The sequence below is a fragment of the Oryza sativa genome, chromosome 2 (genome assembly GCF_034140825.1).
Source record: "Oryza sativa Japonica Group chromosome 2, ASM3414082v1".
Lineage (NCBI taxonomy): Eukaryota > Viridiplantae > Streptophyta > Magnoliopsida > Poales > Poaceae > Oryza > Oryza sativa.
The window spans coordinates 35,307,501-35,330,623 of NC_089036.1; the positions used below are offsets into that span (position 1 = coordinate 35,307,501).

General features: G+C 44.2%; 4 protein-coding genes across 6 annotated transcripts; all 4 read left to right on the forward strand.

The window, feature by feature from the left end:
• The first annotated feature begins 8,514 nt into the window (after positions 1–8,514).
• On the forward strand, positions 8,515–10,940 carry LOC107279890 (putative F-box protein PP2-B12). Of its 3 annotated transcripts, XR_003240698.2 has the most exons (3): positions 8,515–8,903; positions 9,516–9,634; positions 10,212–10,940. XR_003240698.2 is itself a non-coding variant. In XM_026022986.2 (2 exons), the coding sequence occupies exons 1-2, from the start codon at positions 8,541–8,543 to the stop codon at positions 9,522–9,524; spliced, it is 372 nt and encodes a 123-aa protein (XP_025878771.1). In that variant the 5' UTR covers positions 8,515–8,540; the 3' UTR covers positions 9,525–10,940. The 3 variants fall into 3 exon arrangements, 2 of the variants coding, with proteins under 2 accessions (XP_025878771.1, XP_015622626.1); XM_026022986.2 differs by having other exon boundaries at positions 9,516–10,940; XM_015767140.3 differs by lacking the exon at positions 9,516–9,634.
• Positions 10,941–12,136: 1,196 nt separating this feature from the next.
• Positions 12,137–16,823, forward strand: LOC9271936 (uncharacterized). Its single transcript, XM_066308004.1, has 9 exons — positions 12,137–12,467; positions 12,589–12,707; positions 13,386–13,545; positions 13,606–13,917; positions 14,021–14,136; positions 14,888–15,236; positions 15,640–15,903; positions 16,001–16,119; positions 16,290–16,823. Exons 1-9 carry the CDS (start codon positions 12,201–12,203, stop codon positions 16,672–16,674), a joined length of 2,091 nt encoding a protein of 696 aa, XP_066164101.1. The 5' UTR covers positions 12,137–12,200; the 3' UTR covers positions 16,675–16,823.
• Positions 16,824–16,966: 143 nt separating this feature from the next.
• Positions 16,967–20,724, forward strand: LOC136355442 (uncharacterized). Its single transcript, XM_066308005.1, has 2 exons — positions 16,967–19,852; positions 19,935–20,724. Exons 1-2 carry the CDS (start codon positions 19,346–19,348, stop codon positions 20,613–20,615), a joined length of 1,188 nt encoding a protein of 395 aa, XP_066164102.1. The 5' UTR covers positions 16,967–19,345; the 3' UTR covers positions 20,616–20,724.
• On the forward strand, positions 20,710–23,045 carry LOC4331109 (uncharacterized). Its single transcript, XM_015769309.3, has 5 exons — positions 20,710–20,896; positions 20,976–21,283; positions 21,365–21,437; positions 21,536–22,179; positions 22,787–23,045. Exons 1-4 carry the CDS (start codon positions 20,710–20,712, stop codon positions 22,174–22,176), a joined length of 1,209 nt encoding a protein of 402 aa, XP_015624795.2. The 3' UTR covers positions 22,177–22,179; positions 22,787–23,045.
• Positions 23,046–23,123: the final 78 nt, after the last annotated feature.

A 23,123-nucleotide genomic window follows, 5' to 3' on the forward strand; every position in this document is an offset into this window, starting at 1 on the left:
TAATTAACATACATATGAAATTGCCACCTGTGTGATTTAAAACTTTTAAAAATTGTAAGTATCACATATAACTAGCATATACATGATTTAAACTTGTTGAAACCTCTAATAATCGTGCGTAATTAACATATGCCATACATCAATTGATTTATATGGATAATCAATACATCCAAAATAGTTTACATCGTGTACACAATAATTACGGCACGTACTTTCTCCTCACTATTGTTCCCTCCTTGTGATCGCTGTGTGAGTAAGGGGTGTCTTCATTTGATAGGAGGATGCTAGGGTCAATCGTCACCGTGAAAGGGGGTTGCCCATCCAACTGATCGTAATCCTCGTCAGTCTTGTCCTCAACTCCGACGATTTTTCTTTTGCCTGGGAGAACCACTTGACGCTTAGGCTCATCAGGCCCTCTGCCCTTCTTTCCTTTGCTAGACATGTCCTTCACGAAAAAGACTTGCGTTACATCATTGGCAAGGACAAAAGGTTCGTCCGAGTATCCAACCTTGTTAAGGTCAACAGTTGTCATCCCACTGTCATCAATCATTACGCCTCCACCAGTCAACCTAACCCATTGGCACCGGAACAGAGGAACCTTGAGAGGACCATAGTCAAGTTCCCATATGTCCTCGATGGCACCGTAATACGTGGCAGTTGTTCCATCGTGTCCCATGGCATCGACACGAACAGCGCTGTTTTGGTTCGTGCTCTTCATGTCTTGGGCTCTCGTGTAGAATGTGTACCCATTGATCTCATATCCCTGGAATGTCGCGATCGACCCAGACGGTCCCCTCGCCAGGAAGGCAAGTTGTTGGTTGATCGACTCGTTACCCATGAGATGTTGTCGTAGCCACGCGGGGAAAGTATCAATGTGATGCTGTGTAATCCATGCATCGGACTTACCGATGTTCCTGGCGCGAACTAGAGCCAAGTGCTCCTCGATGTAAGGAGCTACCAATGAAGAGTGTTGCAGAACAGTGAAATGGGCTTTACGGAATAAATTGTTGTCTACCGTCGTTATTGCTTTCCTTCCGAGAGTTCCCTTTCCCCGTAGTCTCCCTTCATGGCGTGATTCAGGTACCCCGATTGGGCGAAGGTCTTCGATAAATTCTACGCAAAATTCGATGACCTCCTCGGTTCCATAACCCTTGGCGATGCTTGCCTCTGGACGATCACGGTTACGAACATACTTCTTCAGAACGCCCATGTACCTCTCGAAAGGAAACATGTTGTGTAGGTACATAGGCCCGAGAATACGGATCTCTTTCACAAGGTGACAAAGCAGATGCGTCATTATATTGAAAAATGAAGGTGGAAATATCAACTCAAAACTGACGAGACATTGCACCACTTCATTCTGAAGGGCTTCTAATCTATCCGGATCGATGACCTTCTGCGAAATTGCGTTCATGAATGCACATATCTTTGTTATTGTTGCCCGGACATTGTCTGGAAGGATACCCCTTATTACAACTGGTAGCAGTTGTGTCATCAACACGTGACAGTCATGAGACTTTAGGTTTGTGAACTTCTTCTCCTTCGTGCTTATTATTCGCTTGATATTCGTGGAGTATCCAGACGGTACCTTTATGCTCTCCAAGCATTCAAACATACTTTCCTTCTCTGCCTTGCTAAGAGTGTAGCTGGCTGGACTCAAGTAATGGCTTCCTTTCTCCTTTGGTTCCGGGTGAAGGTCGCCGCGTTGTTCCATATGCTTCAGATCATTACGTGCTTCCAGTGTATCTTTCGACTTTCCGTATACACCTAGGAAGCCAAGAAGGTTTACGCAAAGGTTCTTAGTGAGGTGCATCACGTCGATTGCGTGGCGTACGTCCAAGAATTCCCAATATGGTAACTCCCAAAATATAGAGTTCTTTTTCCACATCGCCGCGTGACCATCTTCGCTCTCTATATGCTGGCTTCCAGGCCCCTTTCCGAACACTACTTTAAGATCTTTAACCATAGCAAACACTGTTTTCCCGCTGCGATGTTTAGGCTTCGTACGGTGGTCGGCCTTATGTTCGAAGTGCTTGCCTTTCTTCCGTACCGGGTGGTTTGCTGCAAGGAATCGACGATGACCCATGTATACAACCTTCCTACAGTGCTTAAGATACGTACTTTCTGTTTCATCCATACAGTGAGTGCAAGCCTTGTACCCCTTGTTGGACTGTCCGGATAGGTTGCTAAGTGCAGGCCAATCGTTGATGGTTACGAACAGCAGCGCTCGTAGGTTAAACTCCTCCTGTTTGTCCTCGTCCCACACGGGGACACCTTCCTTCTTCCACAACTGTTTAAGATCTTCGACCAGTGGTCTTAGGTACACGTCGATGTCGTTACCAGGTTGCTTGGGGCCTTGAATAATAATCGGCATCATTATGTACTTCCTCTTCATGCATAGCCAGGGGGGAGGTTGTAGATACACATCGTAACGGGCCAAGTGCTATGGCCGCTGCTCATCTCTCCAAAAGGATTCATGCCATCCGTACTCAAACCAAACCGTATGTTTCGTGCGTCCTTTCCAAATTCTTTAAATTTTCTGTCGATGTTTCGCCACTGCGAACCATCGGCGGGGTGTCTCAGCATCCCGTCCTGTTGACGCTCTTCAGCGTGCCATCGCAACATTCTAGCATTCCCCTTGTTCCTGAACAAACGCCTTAGCCGTGGTATTATAGGGAAATACCACATCACCTTAGCAGGAATTCTCTTCTTTGTTAGCTGCCCGTCAACTTCTCCTGGATCGTCCCGTCTAATCTTGTATCGTAGTGCTTTGCAAACAGGGCATGCTTCTAGGTTCTCATACTCCTCACCGCGATATAGGATACAATCGTTCGGACATGCGTGAATCTTATGAACTTCCAGTCCTAACGGGCAGACTATCTTCTTAGCCTCGTACGTTGTCTCGGGCAATTTGTTTCCCCCCGGAAGAATGTTCTTGACGAGTTTCAATAAATCGCCAAATGCCTTGTCACTAATCCCATATTTTGCCTTCCATTGCAACAACTCCAGAGTGGTATCCAACTTTTTGTGCCCCTGCTCGCAACCTGGGTACAACGAAGTTCTGTGGTCCTCCAACATCTTGTCCAATTTATGGGCCTCCTTTTCACTTTCGCAGTCCTCCCTGGCGTCCTGCAACATCTGACCAAGATCATCCGCAACGTCGTTACCATCAGCAGCTATTTCCTCCTCGCCCGTTTGATTTCCTTCAAATCCAACATACTGAGCAAAGTCCGGAATATTGTCGTCTTCCACTTCATCTTCTTCCATTTCAACACCTTGCTCTCCGTGGGATGTCCAACAATTATAGCTTGGCATGAACCCCGACTCAAACAAGTGGAAATGAATAGTCCTGGATGCAGAATACTCCTTCTGATTCTTACACTTATTGCATGGACAACAAATAAAACCCCTTTGCCTGTTAGCTTCGGCCACTCTCAAAAAATAGTGCACGCCGTCAATAAACTCTTTGGACCGCCGGTCAGCGTACATCCATTGCCGATCCATCTACATGAGTCAAAAAAACCGCACACAAATAATTATTCTTACAATAATGACAGTCATACAATAATTATAAGATATCTTTATTCATACAAAAATCATAAAATATTACACCAAATAATTCTTAAAAACTATTTGTAAAGTTTTAAACTAATTTTAATGTGTTTTACTTCTTTTAATTTTCATTTTAGTTTGTTTTCTATTATTTAAGATTAACTTTCACTAGAGTTTTCCTTCTCAACTATTTTATAAAACCTTGTTTAGCAAATGAACTAAATTTCTATATATTCTTTCTTCCCCACACACATTTTCTCTCTCATCAACTTACAACTAAATTTTGGAGACAAAAAAAAGTGTGCAAAACATAGGTGCAAATGTAGTATAACAAAAAAAAACATTGGAGGATGAAGTTGCAAACCTTTTAGGCACCTCCGATTTGTTTGTAATCACCAAAATAAATTCAATAGAAATTTTGGCATGACCTCCCCTCTTTTTTGAAGTAATTTTGAAGCTTGCTCGGGCAGCTGGAGGAGGAAGAAGACATATATATAGGGGTGGGACTTTAGTCCCGGTTGGTAGCACCAACCGGGGCTAAAGATCACCGGGATCATTAGTCCCGGTTGGTATTACCAACCGGGACTAAAGTTAAGATCTTTAGTCCCGGTTGGTAGCACCAACCGGGGCTAAAGATCACCGGGATCTTTAAGTTAAGATCTTTAGTCCCGGTTGGTGTTACCAACCGGGACTAAAGATCCCGGGGGGGCCTGACAGGTCCTGACAGCATTCGAACCGGGACTAAAGATGATCTTTAGTCCCGGTTGGTAACACAAACCGGGACTAAAGATCAAATATGCCCGTTACCCTTTTGAACCGGGACTAAAGATCATCTTTAGCCCCGGTTTTTATTGCATCCGGGACTATTGTGGAAATCGGCCGACCGACGAAAGATGGTTTCTCCACCAGTGTATCTGGGGCGATACACCGCGCTACTGGCGCTGGATCCCTCTCGCCGACTCCTCAAGGTAATGCTGTTCCTTCCCTACTCCATTCATCCCATTTCAAATGCATCCATTAGTTTTCATATCTAACTTTAATTGTTTGATAACATAAAATATTTTATCATCTAATAACTATAAAAATATTTCAAATAAGACAAACGTCAAAGTTGGACACGGAACCTCATAGCCACGCTTAAAATAGAACGGAGGGAACATGCAGTGTAGTTGTGTTGTCCAGTGACTATATGTACATGAGAACATGTTTAATAGTATAGTCAATTAATAGCTACAAATCATTTATTGTTAATCTAATAATCAATCCATATAATAGTTACATTACAATTTTATACTACACCATTAATATCTGATCTTACCTTTTATACCCATATAGTCCGTGCTATAGTTTGGCTATAAATCTGTAGCCTATTTCTCTTTTCTCTTTATTTTTTTTCACATGTTTATAGCTGGTTTATAGTTTGTTTAACAATGACCTTTAATTGGCACATATATGATGCTCTGCAACTAGTACGTGATGGTCTATGCTGGATGGCGATGCTACTACTACTCTGCGCTGCGGCACATATTTGTTGATTTCTCTCTTTGTTACTACGTGTTTAAACCCTTTCTTTACAACAGATTCGAAGAAGGTGCTGAACTCATAGATGTTTGCTGGATGGAAATCCGTTGCAACATAGATAGCAAAATGCTCTCCCCAAACTCAACTTATGCTGCGTTCATGGTGTTCAAGATAGCTGAAGGTTTCTATGGGCTGGATACCCCGCTACAGGAGGGAACGGTGAGCCTCGGAGGGAGGGAATCAAGACGCGAGGTTGCCTTCACTTCGATCGATCCGCGTCCGCCTCAAGGGAGTGCAGCGTACCCTCAGAAAAGAGCTGATGGCTGGATGGAGGTGGAGTTGGGCGAGTTCTTCAATGAGAATGGTGAAGATGGAGAGGTGGGCATCAGCCTGATGAGTAAAGGACCCAATTGGAAGAGGGGTCTCATTGTGCTGGGCATTGAGATTAGGCTGAAAGAACATGGCAGATGAGCTTTTTACGATCAACGAGCGTCTTGGATGACGGATTAAGAGCTTTTTACGATCAACGAGAGCGTCTTGGACGACGGATTAATTGCGGCTACAAAGTGTTGTTTTTTTGCTGTGTCCTGATTCCGTATGTTTTAATTAGCGTGTGGTTGTTCATCGGTTGTTCCACTACATGTAACTGCACTGCATTCATCAAACGTTGAAAATTATTTATTCCAAATTAACTGGGCGTTTGAGCAATCGCTTTACTACTTTCCATTTTTTTCCCCAAGTAGTAGTATGTTGCAGCAGTGTACTAGTGTACATTTGGAGTACACTGGTATACTATATTGTAATAAGTTCACTTTAGACCTCTCAGTTTATCATCGGGTTTAAAATTTGTCCATGAATCGCAATACCATGTATAGTCCGTCCTGAACTTGTTCAACCGTGTTAACTTTCGTCCAAGACAGAATGGCTCCTGTTTTTGTCTGACGTGACGCTTCGACTTTGGTCAACTATCCTGAGTCAGTGTGGGATATACACGGGCCCCAATGTCAGTAGCCAACTCTCTTCCCCTCATCTACTCTTCCCTAGCTAGAAGGCAGCAGGCGCAGAACGACGGAAGGAAGGGCTAGAGGGAGGAGGTCATGTCAGGTGGCAGGAGGCAGACCATGGGCTGAGTGGATAGGGGCGGCGCTGCCATTCTGGGGTTGGCAAGAAAAAGGGCAGCCGTGGCGGTGGATGGATGGATTTGTGGCGGGAGGAGGTGGAGATGTGGGCGGTGGAGGCGGAGTTCGTGTGGTCGGGGTCGTACAGAGAGGAGGACAACAAGCCGAAGGACTGCGCGAGGAGGGGCTTCATTGCTGACTTTGGTGACTTCTTTTGCTACATCCGCGCCCTCTTCGGTGACGCCGCATCCATCGCACTTCACACCTCCTCCTCTACTTTCTCTTCTCAACCCTACCGGTGTCGACTGGTTGAGGAGCCACTCATGGCTAGACCACATCCTCGCCCTCGAGGATAACCACGTCGCTGCTGGATTTGGGGCGTCGACGGCCTCGGCGGAATCCCCATCCCTCCTCCTCCTTTCCCTCCTCCGTCGATGCTAACGCCCTCCTCCACGTCGTTGGCTCGTCGCTAGTCGCTACTGTGCACCAGTAAACGTGGGTTGCGGTATGGAATGGCCAAGGTAGCTTCTCCCCGTCAGTAGCCATCCTCCTCACCGTCCACTGTCGTCCTCCTCAGCACCTGCTGCTAGTTTTCTCCTCACCATCGTCCGCCATCCTCCTCACCGCCCTAAACCGTGAGATGGGAAGAGAGAGAGAGAGAGAATGCCATAATGGTCATTGACATGTAGAGCCTCGTGGGTCCAATGCTGACTCAACGTCATTGCCTCCAGTCAAGTAGCTACATCGGACAAAACCAATCGCTATACTACTCTAGGACATATGGTAATTTGGTTTTGTAAGTTGAGAGACAATTTATATCTGGTATTGCGGTTCAAAGACGAGTTTAAACTCGACGAAAACTTGAGGGACCTAAAGTAAACTTGTGCCTACTATATTTTTGTGGAATAAGTTCACTTTGACTCCCTAACCTAGCAACCGAATCTGATTCGTATCCTTGAACTGCAATATCAAATATCTCGATCACCAACTATTAAAATCGGTGCAATTGACTCTCTTGGCGGTTTTGGAGGGCGTTTCGCTACTGTGGCAGTGTTGACCTAGTCTGGTTGATGTGGCGCTTAGGTAACATTAGAATTAAAAACATATATGTGAGCCCCATTCATCATTCACAAAAAAAAAAATATGGTGCCCACATGTCATCCCCTCTGTCTTTCTTTTTTCTCCCTCTCTCTCCTATCTCTTCCTCTCCACTTCGGAGCGGGATCTAGAGCAGCGGTGGTGGCGGAGGGGCGAGGGCCAGAGCAGTGGCAACCAGCTTCGTCGCCGACCCTCCAGCTCCCGACCGCCGCTGCCGCTCCAGCTCCCGCCCTTTTACTACCGTCGCTGCTCCGGCCCCCCAAGCCGCGCCCCCGTGTCGTCCCACTGTGCCGTTGTGGTGAAGCTAGCCGGGGACAAAGGGCCGAAGCCATTCGAATGAGGAAGAGGAAGGCGGTGGTTCGGGCAGGCGAGGTCGGACTCAAGGACGGAAGCGAGGCACGATGATTCAGAATCAGAGACCGAGACCTCAGCGGCGCGCGGCCTCGGAGGCGGCGGGGAGAGCAGGAGTTTGGGTTTAGGCCTGGTTTAGTTCCCAATTTTTTTTTCCAAAAAACATCACATCGAATCTTTGGACACATGCATGGAGTATTAAATATAAATAAAAAAATTAATTACACAGTTTGCATGGAAATCGCGAGACGAATCTTTTGAGCCTAATTAGTCAATGATTAGCCACAAGTGCTACACTACCCACATGTGCTAATGACGGGTTAATTAGGCTCAAAAGATTCGTCTCGCGGTTTCCAGGCGAGTTATGAAATTAGTTTTTTCATTCATATCCGAAAACCCCTTCTGATATCCGGTCAAACATCCGATGTGACATCCAAAAATTTTCTTTTCACAGGCTACACAGGGTGTTAGGCTATGTTCGGATTCCACGGATGAGAGCTAATCCCTCCTACATGAAAAACGGAGCGGTCCATTACCGCGTGATTAATTAAGTATTAGCTAATTTTATTTTTTCAAAAATGGATTAATTTAATTTTTTAAGCAACTTTCGTATAGAAACGTTTTAAAAAAATATATTGTTTAGTAGTTTGAAAAACCGTGTGGTAAAGGAGGGAGAAGGATGTGAACATACTCCTACCGTTTAGTCGGGTTTCCAGACTCCAGATATATTATCATATAACATGTGGGCGCCACGTGAAGGAAAAGGGTTGGAGATTCTCGTCAGTCCTGAAAAAGAGGTAGGAGTACGTACGTAAGCCTTCGTGGTTAAGTTTCCTGCGTCGTATAAGAAATGCTCCAAGCTAAGCTCTCAATCAACTACACTCGTCAGTCGCCACCGATATGAATTTCTTGTGCTTTTTCCCCTTCACAAAGAAGCCGGATTCGAGCAAGGGGGCGGAGGCATCGCCATCGATGGAAGAGGGGGAGGCCTGCGACGACTGCGAGTGCGAGATCGCGCGGTTGCCGGAGGAGCTCCTCTCCGCCGCGATCTCCCTCACCGCGCCGCGGGACGCCTTCCGCGCCGCCGCCGTCTCCCGGGCCTTCCGCGCCGCCGCCGACTCCGACGCCGTCTGGGCTAGCTTCCTGCCGCGTGATCTCCCCGATCTCGCCGACGGCGAGCTCTCCCCCGCGCCGCCTTCCAAGAAGGACCTCTTCCTCCGCCTCTCCGCCGGCCACTACCACCTCCTGCCAGACAGGCTCAAGGTAATTGATTTAATAAGCTGCTTAATTTGTCTTCAAAACTGCACCGCTCTCGATTCGCCGGCTAATAATTATACTACTTCCGTTTCCGTTTCATATCATCAGTTGCTTGATTTTTTTTAATTAAACTTCTTTATATTTAACTAAATTTATATAAAACATACTAACATTTTTAATACAACATAAAAATATATATTCGATGTTAAATTTAATGAAACTAATTTGTTATTGTAAATATTATTATCTTTTTATAAATTTACTCAAACATGAAGAACTTGAATTAAGAGAAAAATCAAACGGATCGTAGAGTATGTAGTACGAGGTTTGTTTTTTTTCTTAAACGAAGGAAGTACTCCCTCCGTTTCGAAATGTTTGGCGCCGTTGACTTTTTATCACATGTTTGACCGCTCGTCTTATTCAAAAAATTTAAGTAATTATTAATTCTTTTCCTATCATTTGATTTATTGTTAAATATATTTTTATGTAGGTATATAATTTTACATATTTCATAAAAGTTTTTTAATAAGACGAATGATCAAACATGTGCTAAAAAGTCAACGGTGTCAAATATTTCGAAACGGAGGGAGTATAATACTGTATGGTGTTTTGGCGCAGGGCATGTGATTGGACAGGGAGACCGGGGCCAAGTGCTATGTGCTCTCGGCTAGAGCGCTGGTCATTATCTGGACCTGTACACCAAGATACTGGCGCTGGATCCCTCTCACCGACTCCAGGTCCAACGAATTCTTGTGTTGTGTTGTGGCCAATGCCTTTGATGTGATGTGATGTAACTTTACCTTCCATCAACCTCCGATTGAAGATTGCATATGCACACAACAGTACGCATTTAATTAGTTCGCAGCACTTAAAAAAAAGAGAACTTTTACGGTATAATATACTACCAGTATATACTAAAATAAAAAAAATATACATATATTCCTAAATAGTATTACACTTGTTTATAAATTAAAGTTTGTTAGCTTTTTTTTCTATGGCTAAAAATATAATTAATTAAAAGTTTAAAGACTTCACGTATAGGTGTGTGATACTATTTAAAGTAGATGTGTAACTTTTTTAAAAAAATTCAATAACATTCGTTAGTTGATGTGTACATAGTGTGCATCAAAAAGTTTTTATGTGTATGGGATACCTTCCCGCTTCATACTTCATATTGTTTGCAACTTGCAAGTGCAATGGCACTTTTATACGAATTTTAGTTCTACTAGTACCAGTATTTGTTTGCTAGTTAATTATCCTCTGCAAGGCATATTTAATTAATTTGTTACTACAATAATCCCTTGTTCACGACAGATTCACAGAAGCTGCTGAGCTCTTGAGTGTATGCTGGTTGGAAATCCTTGGCAATATAGACAGCAGGATGCTCTCCCCGAACTCAACTTATGCTGCAGTTTTGGTGTTCAAGATAGCTGAGGAGTTCTACCAGCTGGATACTATAGATGCAACAGTCAACCTCGGAGGCTCGAAATCAAGTCGCGAGGTTGCTCTCACTCGATCCCGTCGTCGTCCTGAAGAAGAGATCAGTGCAGTACTGTTCCCTCGGACAAGAGCTGACGGCTGGATGGAGGTGGAGCTAGGCGAGTTCTTCAACGAGGAAGGTGAAGATGGAAACGTGAACATCAGAATCTTTGGTAAAGGACCCAATTGGAAGAAAGGTCTTATTGTGCTGGGCATTGAGATTAGAATTAAGAAATCTGGCAGATGATCGAGCTTCTAGGATCAAAGATGCGTCTTGGGAGTACTGAAATGTATAAGATTTCCGATGCCTGAAGCTTTGGTGTTTTAGTGGCATTTGCTTTTGCTGCTGCTAGTGATGGGCAAAACTAGAGGGTGTTTCCTCTTCTTGTGGGTAATCTGACGGACCTTTTTCTCAATTGCTGGGGACAAACTGAACTTCTGTAGCCGACATCTTGGTTCAGTGCTGGACGATTGTCTACATCTGGTTTGGAAGATGCAACTAGAGACAGCTATATATTGCCATTTTAAATGTTGAGTAAATTGCATTAACGGTCTCTACACTTATTATGCTATGTCATTTATGTCCCTATAAACTTTCAACATTTATGCTGATTCAGAACCGAAACTTACTAAAATATCATCCCAATACAACATTGTCACAAGACATTAGGGATCCTACGTGATACTGACGACGTGATTACCACCTCCCCTCTTCATTAATTTCTTACGCCAACTGCCAGTGGGTCTCGGCCTCCTCTGACCTTCTCTCTCCGTTGTCAACATCCTCTCCTACCCTCCTCTCTCGGTGCCAGGAAACCATGTTGTCCTCTCTAGTCGGCATCAAGTGATGATGGAGTTGCCTCAACATGACTCTGTGCGGCGATGGGCCGGCAGATCCCGGGGTGTGGATGCGCTGCCCTAGATCTAGCCATTGGCTCGCCACTATCTCATACAGACGGTGGACATGAAATTGATGAGTAAAGAACCTAATTGGAAGAGAGGCATTGTTATGCAGCGCATTGAAATTAGGTTTAAGAAATCTGGCCGATGCTCCTTCTAGGATCAACGAGCGTCTTGGAGTAAACGAGTTGTGATCATTTGCTTTTGTTGCAAATGACGTGCAAAACTACAAAGAAAATTTGATGAAAAGTCACTCTCAATCGTGGGCTTCAATAAAATGTTAGTATTTTCTAGTACTATATTTTGCTCCTTAAAATATATTGCCACCTGCTGTATTTTTCGCCATCGTCAGAGTTTTAAGCCTATTTTATTGTTTTTTTTCACTCCTTTCCTTTACGCATGGAAAGACAAAAATACCCCCTCGTATATTTGGATAAGACCAAAATACGATCGACATGTTGCGGCTAGAGGTGTCAGAAGTACCAATTCCGTAAATATTTCGATTAGTATGTGATTGTTTTTTTTAATATAATGGAATAAAAATTAGTATGTGATTGTTCATTTGTCGTTCCATTACATGTAACTTCACTTCATTTATCAAAGTTTAAAATTATTTATTCCGAATTATAACTGGTTTATTGAGCAAGCGCTTTATTATTCTCGACCTTTTTTTTCCAAGTATATGTATGTGGCAGTGTGTACTCCGCAGTTTATGACTGGGCCAAGCAAGGCCCAGACACGTAAAGTAACTGGGCCATTTTTCTCCGGACAAGCAGGACACCGGCCCACGCGTATTCTCCTGGTCCCACACGTCAGTCCCCCTGACCAACGCTTCCTCGACCAACTCCCTCCCGTAAATCCAATCCAAAATTCGAATTCCCACCACGAAACCACGCATCGATCGAGGTCGAGGAGTCGTCATCCATGGCGATGGAGGAGGAGGAGGCCGCAGCGTGCGAGATCGCGCGCCTGCCGGAGGAGCTCCTCGTCGAGGTGCTCTCCCTCACCGGCCCACGGGACGCGTCCCGCGCCGCCGCCGACTCCGACGCCGTCTGGTCCCGCTTCCTTCCCCGCGGCCTCCCGCGCCTCGCCAGACGCGAGCTCCCCCGCTCGCCGCCGCCGCCGCCGTCCAGGAAGGCGCACTTCCTCCGCCTCTCCGCTGGACCCCTTCTCCTCCCACGCAAACTCATGGTGCGTTCCTGCAATGTCCCGCGCGCGCCCCCCCCCGGAAATGTGCTCCTCACTTTTCTTCTCCGATTGCGTATGCGTAGTGCCGATCTGCTGGCTCATCAGATGATTGTGCTGCGTGCAGAGCATGTGGTTGGACAGGGAGAAGGGCGCCAAGTGCTACATGCTCTCGGCCAGGGCGCTGCAAATTTCGTGGGGCGATTCGCCGCAGTACTGGAGCTGGATCCCTCTCGCCGATTCAAGGTTCGTGCTCAACCACATTTCTCTGCCTCCTTTTTTCACTTATGTTGCTATTTTGTCATGTACTCTGTTCAGTAGAATTGGATGGATGGCTCGTCAAATTGTGATCAATCGCTAATTGTTGCAGCTTGCGTGCTTTATTTTTTTAGCTGAAAGCTTTGTCATACTATATTACAGAACAAGCATAAACAAATTTCCTAGCAGCTTTGGTTGTATCACCAGATCGAATCCAATGGTCAAGTCCTTTTTATTTGGAAATCAGAGTTTATACACATGTGCACCCCCCCCCCCCCCCCTTTACTTGCAACTTGAGCACGTAGGATGCATAAATTAAACATATAGATCGATGTCACTTCACCTAAATAATGTTGCTCTTGCGGCGCGATATTTTAGAGAATATGCAGGAGAACTGCATATCATTCTATTGATGAAGAAGTGAGGAGGGATCAGTACATAGAACACATCCAAGCTACACATGGAACATAAATCAGTTTGTTCATACAACAAATTGAGTTCGATAAGCTACATGTTTCATGCCTAAATGCCATTATTATGCTACACTGAAGCAGTTCATAGAATCTTGTTTGATGGCAAGAGTTATGGAATTTGAAGTTGGTTCTGTATGGCTTAATTGTTTGTATTAACTCATCTCTTACTTTGTCATGAATAATTATGCAAAAGGTTCAAAGAAGGTGCTGAGCTCTTATCTGTTTGCTGGTTGGAAATCCGTGGCAAGTTACCGGGCAAGAAGCTGTCACAAAACACAAATTATGCTGCATACCTTGTCTACAAGATAGCTGATAGATCCTATGGGCTGGATTTCCCATTCCAGGAGGCATCTGTCAGCATCGGAGGAAGCATAACAGCCCGCCAAGTTAGTGTCGTTCAATGAAGGCTCAAGAGAATAGAACCACGTGCAGTTGTTCTTGCAGAGGATATAGAGAACCCTCAGAAAAGGGCTGACGGTTGGATGGAGCTGAAGCTGGGTGAGTTGTATAATGAGGAAGGTGACGATGGTGAGGTGTGCATCAGTTTCATGGAGACAAAAGGAGGCCACTGGAAGAGTGGCCTTGTTGTGCAGGGTATTGAGATTAGACCTAAGAAAAGTCCACCCCTGAACTCTCTTGCTTGCTCCCATGAGAAACCCTCCTGCTCAACATTGACAACGTTGCAATCGTGCATGGAGGAGATTTTCCTCTCAGACGGGCTCACAGTACGGCCCTAGCTCCCCAAATGAAAAATGCTTCTTTGCATGCCTTTTTTGTATGTTTCTTGATCGATCGGTCTAATAAGGTGATGTGTGCTTCTGTACACAGAGTATGTGGTTGGACAGGGAGACTGGTTTTAAGTGCTACATGCTGTCGGCCAGGGCGCTGCAGATTGTGAACTTAACGCATAGCTGGCGCTGGATCTCTCTCACCGGCAGCTCCAGGTTGTTGAACTATATGCCCCTTCCTTTCCTCTGCGAAGTTTTCCATTTCGCAAAATTTGCAAAGCATTTATACTCTTGTGCTTTCTGTGGTACATGAAATTGCCATATTGTAACTTTGGTGGAGTATGTGTTGTGATGATAGATGAAATTGCTTTCAGAATAGAAATGTGAAATCACAGTTGTTGTTGTTTTCAAAAATATGCATAAGAACTTGTTAAGAGAAATTACACGTGATATTTCCGTACATACACAAACTTTATTGAAGAGATTCTGATTATATCGAAAGGCTAAGACCAAACTTCAAGTTGTTTTTGTTTGGAAAGTGATATTCTGCTATACAGTAGCTGCTCCTCTGATGGCTCCTAGGATTTTAATTGAGCGTTTCTTTATTTCTTTTTTTCTGAAGAGCAAAGACCAACTCTGATTTTGTAAACAGAGTAACAAGAAGTACCGAAAAAATAGCTTTCTTGTATCTTGTTGATCCCAATGGAGTTCTTGAACTATATATCTCTTGTCAATATTGAAAAAAGAGTTATATCTGTTGCTAGTCTTAAAAATAAAAATATATGTATATCTCTTGCCCCCACGGTATGGAGCTAAGGCAAAACTGTGTACAAAAGCTTGGTGACTCGAAAGTTCCATGGAAATTTGTTCCTGACTTCCCGTGTCCTATTTTTTTCCTACTTGTATGTATTCAATTCTAATGATTTGTTACAACTTACAAATAGTATTAACCACGTGTTTACTCCAGGTTCTCAGAAGTTGTTGAGTTCTTAAAAGGATACCGTGTGGAGGTCTGCGGCAAGATACCTTGCAAGATGCTCTCCGGAAACTCAAATTATGCTGCTTACATTGTGTTCGTGGTAGCTGAAGATTCATGTGGGTTGGCTTCTGTGTGGGTTGCAACCGTCGGCGTCGGGGGACGCCAATCCACTCGCCAAGTTTGCTTGGACAGCTCCAACCGCAATGACTACTACTACGAAGGCGAGATTGAGGTGCCTCAGGATGGGAGTGTGATTCTCCCTCAGGAAAGGGCTGATGGTTGGATGGAGCTGGAGCTGGGTGAGTTCTACAACCAAGAGGGTAACAACCAGGGTGAGGTATGCTTCAGCCTCGTGAAGCCCAAGGCAGGCAGATGGCTGTCCAATGGAGGCCTTGTTATTCAGGGCATCGAGATTAGGCCTAAGATATCTTGACGGAGTAGCAATTTTGAACTATGTCCGAGTAATAACCAAGTGAAAAAGAACAGAGATGTGTGATCAGATACTGCCACTTGCTTGATTTGTCAAGTGAGGAGTGACTTCTGCTTCGAATTTTCTACTACTAGTCTACGGCTCTACACATATACTACAACATGTTGGACTGCAAAACCATGGGCGGAAGTGGAACTCGACCGACCTTCCGGCATGCTCACCGGTGGTATTATTCTCACATTCCCCAGCTGTATTTTTTCTTGTCTCCTTGTCATTTGCCGAATTGCCAATGGGGCCGTCGTGCTGCGAGATCGCGCGCCTGCCGGTGGAGCTCCTCTCCGCGGTGATCTCCCGCGCGGCGCCGCGCCCGCGCGACGCCTGCCGCGCCTCCGCCGTCTCCCCGGCCTTCCGCGCCGCCGCCGACTCCGACGACGTCTGGTCCCGCTTCCTGCCGCGGGATGTCCCTGACCTCGCCGACGGTGAGCTCTCCCCGCCGCCGCCTTCCAACAAGGCGCTCTTCCTCCGCCTCTCCGGCTCCGATGGAAATGTCCCCCTCCTGCCAGACAGGCTCAGGGTGCGTACTAAACTAATTACTGATTACTTAAGACTAAGAGCACTGCTTCCTTGATGATCTCTTCTCGTGTTCAAAACTGCTGCTCTCTCATTCACAGGGCATCTGGTTCGACAGGGAGACCGGGGCCAAGTGCTATGTACTCTCGGCCAGAACGTTGGTAATTAAGTGCAGCGAGACGTCGGATTACCGGCGCTGGATCCCCCTCGCCGACTCGAGGTCCGTTTCTTAGGATCACACGACTGGTTATCGTGTTGTCCAGTGCCTTTACGTTCATCATAATTCTCCAATCGGCAATTGCATAATTGATAATTCGATGGTTCAAGTGATGGTTACTTTCGATTTCTCATGATTTCCTTACAAGTTTCAAACCCCTTTGTTCACGACAGGTTCGCAGAAGCCGTTGAATTCATGGATGCTCCTCCCCGGATGGAAATCCGTAGCAAGATAGACAGCATGGTGCTGACCCCAAACTCGACTTACGCTGCGTTCATGGTGTTCAAGATAGCCGATGGGTTGTACGAGCTGGACACTTCACCACACGATGCGACGGTCAGCATCGGAGAGAATGAATCGAGACGCGAGGTTGCCTTCACAGGAAGGTACCCTGAGAGAAGAGCTGACGGCTGGATGGAGGTGGAGCTGGGTGAGTTCTTCAACGAGGATGGTGAGGATGGAGCGGTGTACATGAGATTGATGAGTGAAGGACCTAACCGGATGAGAGGTCTTATTGTGCTGGGAATCGAGATTAGGATGAAGAGATCTGGCAGATGAGCTTCTAGGATCAACAAGCGTCTTGGAGTACTTAAATAAGGTCATGTTTGTTTCAGTTTAGGATTATTATAATTTAGATTATTAAGCCAGATTACTATAAGCTGAATTATAATAAGTTAACATAAAATAAGCTGTGAGTTATTTGTTTATCTGGATTATTGGAGGCACGGATTATTGGGTTTGAAAGGCTAAAGTCTATAATGCCCTTGGCCTTTTTGGATGCCTAAACGGCGGCGGCGCGGTTCGGGGAAGAAGACGAGGTGCCTTAGTGGGGAACGCGGTGGTGCGGTCGAGGGTGGAGGAGGTTGCTCGCGAGACGGGGCACCGCAGTGGGGAACGCGGCGGCGCGGCAGGGGGTGGAGGAGGTTGCTCACACACGCATGAGTGCATGACCAGGGGAGGAGGCGACGCCGCAGATTGGGAAAGGCGGCGCGACCGGGAGATTAGGAGGCCGGATGCGCGCAAGACTGGGAGAGGAGGAGCCGAGTTCGCGCGCTCGCCAAGAGAGAGGAGAGGCCTATCTGTTTGTTCGGTTGATGGTATGGGTGGGTAATTTTTATCAAGTATCCAGGGGTAGTGGGTCTTTAGCCACCCAATAATCTGAAAAAAGCTCCTTTAGAGGAGCTTATTAGATTATGATAATCTGGCTTACAGATTATAATAATCTATCATGCTAATCTATCTGTTTGTTTCAGCTTACTACTAATAATCTAGATTATAATAATCCTAAGCTGAATCAAATAGGGCCTAAGATTTGTGATGATGCGTATTTTTATAGCATTTGCTTTTGCTAATATTGATGCTCTTGTGGATAAACTGAAATGTCTGTACAATGAGGAATATTGGGTTATGCTAGCTAGGCTTTGTTTAAATACCACACTGTAAAAAAGATTCGATAAAATATCACTCTCAACCAGCGTTTTTATGTTGAAATACTATTTCGGACATTGCCCTTTGGGCTCCTCTTCTTCCTTCCTCCGGAATGTACACTGTCAAACCAACAAAATAACCCGTGACCTCCTTAACCGCATCCTTAAGCATGGTGGTATTGCTGCCCTGGGCAACCATGTAGACAACATCGCGTGGTTGATTGGCGGCTTCAGGCCTTGTTCGGTTGGGTTGTTCCCGGCCGGGATCGGGGCCCAATCCCCATGGATCACCCCGGCGAGGAAAAAATCCCGGCCCATGCGAAATTGTGCGTTCGGTTAAGCCCTGCCGTGAATTTTAGCCCGGCCCACCACGGGGTTTCCCTCTTCTCTAGGCCCGGGAAAAAATCATCTACTCCTGGAGCGTGGAAAATTTCCTCGAGTGGAGGCGGCGGCGCAACGAAGACGTGACGGAGGGGGCAGCGCGCGGTGCGACCCGGAGGCGACGGCGACGGCGACGGCGACGACACGGCTCTCTCCTCCGGCCGCCACCTTGTCTCCAGTGAGCACGCTGCCTTTCCCCTTCTTCCCTCCTCTTGCAAAGCTAGGGTTAGGGTTTTCTTCTCTTCTCCCTTTCCTGTCGTCGCCGCCATCTCTCTTCTCGCCGTGTAGCTTTCTGGTGAGTGAGCGCTTAGCGATTCGTCGTCCTCCTCCTCGTATCCTGCTCGATCTGGTGAGTTCTTGATTTGGGCGTGGAGCTTTTTTTCTTGGTTGGGTGGGGATGAGTTCTTGATTTGCCGCCGCCACCGCACCGCCCAACTCTGGTTCTTGATTTGAGTTCTTGATTCACGGTGGCTTTGAGGCAGCAGATGGTGAGAGCGAGAGCTGTACGGTGGCTATGGAAACATGCTTGCCTTGATTAGTTTTGCTTAGTGTGACTGATGCTGTGATGCTTGCCTGAGCATGTCTTGTAAAATTGACTATACAAGTTTTTACAGTGAAGTACTCAGTTCTTGGTGCTTCCGGAGTCCCAACTTGTGGTTGTTGGTTATATTTCTGTTTGGAAATTACAAGGGTTGGGTGTCCTGATTTTGAGGATTGTAGAGCTATGGAGGTACTCTGTAATTAGTTTAACATTTCTGAATTGTAAACTAATTCTATCGTCATTGTTTCACAAACAAACTAGCAACAAATTGCTGCAGTATATACAGTAATGTATACTTAAACTGATTTATTTTAAACTAACAACAGTAGCTTTTAGTCTCATTAGACTAACATATTTGTTTTCCTCAACATGATACTTGTATAAAACATGTTTATCATAGCTATTCAAGCACTAATATGTCTAGTGTTAAATGAGCTGATTGGGTGATTAATTCTGTACCCATGTTATAATGTATTTGATGATGAGATCCTTCTATTTGATTGAAAAACAGCAGCTCCTACTTTGATGCTAGCTAGCACTAGTTCTGGGTTTTATGTAACTCTAGTTCTAGTTCTGAATTTGAGTTGTCAGTGATGTGTATAAGTTGTGCTTGTTTTGTAGATTGCACGTGCACCCATTAGAGTTGGAGAAGACCAACCTCCTCCTTCAATTATTGTTGCACTGTGCACTCTTTAAGAAAAAAAGATCCTTATTGTTCTTTTCATTTTTCCCATCAATTTTTAAATATGCTTCATAACTTGGACTTCTTAAGATTAATTCCCATAGTTTAGTGATTCTTTTGTGATTATCTTTCTAGATCTTTTGTTGCTGTGCTAAGTGCAAAATTGTAAATAATTTGTGCTCTATCTATAGTACTACTATGGATATGAGAGCAAGAGACCGCGCTAGAAAGAGGAGGGAAGAGGAGGACGATGATATGATGTTGTTTATTTTCCCTGCACTACATTTGTTGAGTTCTAGTGGAGCAAGGGAAAAGAAGCGACGCCATACATCAAAGATAACAGGCGAGGAGCGTGTTCGGGAGTTGCTTGAAGGGCATGTAAAAAATTGCCGGGTAGCATTCAGGATGGAGCCGGAAATATTTATATCTTTGGCCAATTACCTTAGAACTGAAAAGTTGGTCGATGATACTAGGATTAAAGTTGAAGAGAAGTTGGCATTCTTCTTATACATGCTTAGTCACAATGCTTCATTTGAGGATTTGCAAGAGAAATTTGGGCACAGTGGGGATAGCTTTCATCGTCACGTAAAGCATTTCTTCAACTCAGTTGTCCCTTCGCTCTCGAAGCGGTTTCTGAAGCCTCCAAATCCTAATGAAGTTCATTGGAAAATAGAAAAAGATCCTAGATTTTATCCCTATTTCAAGGTTCTTACCTAAACACTTATATCCTTATTAATATGTTGTTTTACATTTTTAGAAAATCATATGTGGTTTTTTTTTGCTGCAGAATTGCCTTGGTGCAATTGACGGCACCCATATACCCATATCTATATCATCTGACAAAGCAGCTCCATTTAGAAATAGGAAAAATACTCTTAGCCAAAATGTGATGATAGCTTGTGATTTTGATCTGAAGATTACTTTCATGTCTACTGGGTGGGAGGGGTCGGCTACAGATGCCAGGGTTCTTACCTCTGCAGTAAACAAAGGCTTCCAAGTACCCCCTGGAAAGTTCTATTTGGTTGATGGTGGATATGCCAACACCAATTCTTTCCTTGCACCATATCGTAAAGTCAGGTATCATCTAAAGGAGTATGGGGCAGGTCGGCGTAGACCTCAAAACTACAAAGAGTTATTTAACCATCGCCATGCGGTATTGAGGAATCATGTTGAAAGGACTTTGGGGGTTGTAAAAAAGCGCTTCTCTATTCTCAAAGTTGCAACTTTCCACAAAATCAAGAACCAAGTGAAGATACCAGTGGCTGCTGCAGTGTTCCATAATATTATTCGATCACTGAATGGGGATGAGCAATGGTTAAATAACCAACCACATAATATCCATCCAAGCAATTATGTTGACCTGCCAGATGGTGATGAAGGCAATGATCAAAGCACTAATCAAGGGAATCTTTTGAGGGACACGATAGCACATCAAATGTGGAATGACTATCGACAGCATAGGAATTAGTGGGTTGTAATAAGTAGTATATTTGATTTTTTTTTTATGTTTTGTGAGCTGTAATAACTACGACATATTACAAATATTATGTTATAAATGAACTATGGTGGTTGCATGTGACATACATTTGCTACAATGCTTTTGTTATGAATATTGTGTTATGCATCCTTTCTCAGTTAATATGCTTGGAAGAGGTTCTCCAAGGTTGACCATGCTTTTAGCGAAAGCTGCACAAAAGAAGAACTCTCCGAAAGGTCGTCCTACAAAAAAGCATGGAGGTTCTCCAATAGGTATGCAATTATAGAACATGTGAAATTCATGTTTGAAATTATTAAATGTAGATTATACATCAATTCTTATCTTGTGTAGAAAAAACAAGAGCCTCTTGGAACCCAGCCCTAGAGAAGATTCTTGTTGAGTTATTGCATGAGCACAACACTCCTGAGTATAGGGGTCAGAATGGATGGACTTCAGAAGCTTGGAACAAAATCGTGAAGGAATTCCATGAGAAGGACAGATATGTCTGCTTAACAAAGTCCCAAATCCAAGAAAAGGAGAAAGAGCTAAAAAGAGAATATAGGATGCTGAAAGAGGCTAGAAAACAAAGTGGAGCTTCATGGAATAACCAGAGATGCATCATTGAGGCTGAGCCTGCTATATGGAACAATATAATCATCGTAAGATTATTTCTGACCATTACTTAATTTTGTAGTTAATTACATTATGCATCTTTTTAGTGTTTTCCTTTTATTGTGTAGTCATTTCCTAAAGCCAAGAAGTTTCGCACCAAATCTTTCCCTCTATTTGAGGCCTTGGGAGAACTTTACGATGGTTAGTTCTATCACAAGCTATAATCCTTGTTTTCAATATCACAAGTTATAATCATGCTTTCTTGCTTACCCTTTCTTGTACTCAATTTTCTTGTGTAGGACATACTGCAGAAGGAACCTACAATTTCACCTCAACTGAGCCATTGCAACATCCAATCATTACTCAAGTTGAGAGTGATCAAGATGATCTTGGTAACACTGAGATTATATTTCCAGATTATGAGGACACCTTGACTTATCAAGTACAAGATGATGCAGATGCAACTGAAGATGATAATGCAAATGCTGAAAGGCTTAAAGAGATGCCGCATAGAAGGGTTGTTGCTGTACCAAGAAACAAAGAAGAAAAAGAACCCAAGAGGCAAAAGAAGAGTGTTGGTGTAGAAGGACTTATGGAAAGGTACCTTGATATGAGGACCAAACAAACTGAAGATGAGGCTGCACAATTAGCAAGAGAAAAGGAGGCTCATTTAGCAAGAGAAAAGGAGGCTCAGTTAGCAAGAGAAAAGGAGGCTCATTTAGCAAGAGAAAAGGAGGCTTATTTAGCAAGAGAAAAGGAAAGTAATGATTTTTCAATCAAGAGGTGCATATCTGTTCTGAATTCGATGGATGTGAGAAAGGCAGAAAAGGTCAAAGCATATACCGTCTTCAAGAATGCAGAGAACAGAGAGATTTTTGTGAGTGCTTGTGATGAGGATCCAGAATCTGCCTTGAGTTGGTTAAGAAGTGAGATGGCTTGAAAGGTACCGCTTCTCTTCCATATAAATCTTTTTTGGTCTGCTAGGCGAGTAAGATGGGCTTCACTCTGTCCTGTGTGACTCTCTGTTGTTAGTTACATGCATGTTGTTTAGGGCTATAAACCAGGATTTACATTATGGGCTACTCACCTTTTTTTTATTTTCTTGAGCTGATGAGCTCACTCAAGTCTGAACTGATACTACTTTTAGCATCTGAAAAAGCTAAACTTAAGCAGTATAGCAGTGCAATTTTATTTACTTTGAAGCATCTGCTTTGCTCCTGATAAAAGAATGTTTTTTAAGGTACCGTGTGGCTCTAGTTATGTACTTCATTATTACTATGTTGTCAAGGCTGAATTGTTAGATTTTTTTGTTAGCTTCCTAGTTCCTGAACTTTTAGGTCTCTTTTCATCTTTGGTTCTATCAGACTGTTAGCATTCCATGTAGTGCATCAGCCTTAGTTTGGATATTAGTGTGGCTCTTTGCTTTACTTGTTTGCTCTTATGTAATCTGTACTCTGCATTTGTTCAATTTGATATTTGGTTGACAGGAAAGAACATATATGGTGTATTTCTTTTTGGAATTGATCCAATGTTGCTCCATTTTTTTTCAGAGATGGGAACACTGCAGCTGGGTGACTGAAGCTCATGGTGGCATTAGTGCTAAGCTTAAACACTTGCATTCAATTTGTAGTTTAGCTCTTAGCTGGCTACTTCTATTTATTCTAAAAAAAACAACTGAACTGTAACCATTTTTATTACTTTGTGACACTTTCATGTATGCATTTGTGAACGTACGGCATGCATGTGTGTTTTCCCTGTGCTAAAACAATGTTTTTTTTACTGCGTCCTATGGATTTGATCTGGGAGAATGCATATTGTTTCATTGCTTGCTTGGGAACGTACAGCTGCTGCTTTATATTTCCCTGTGCTAAACGAAGGCAGGGTTTA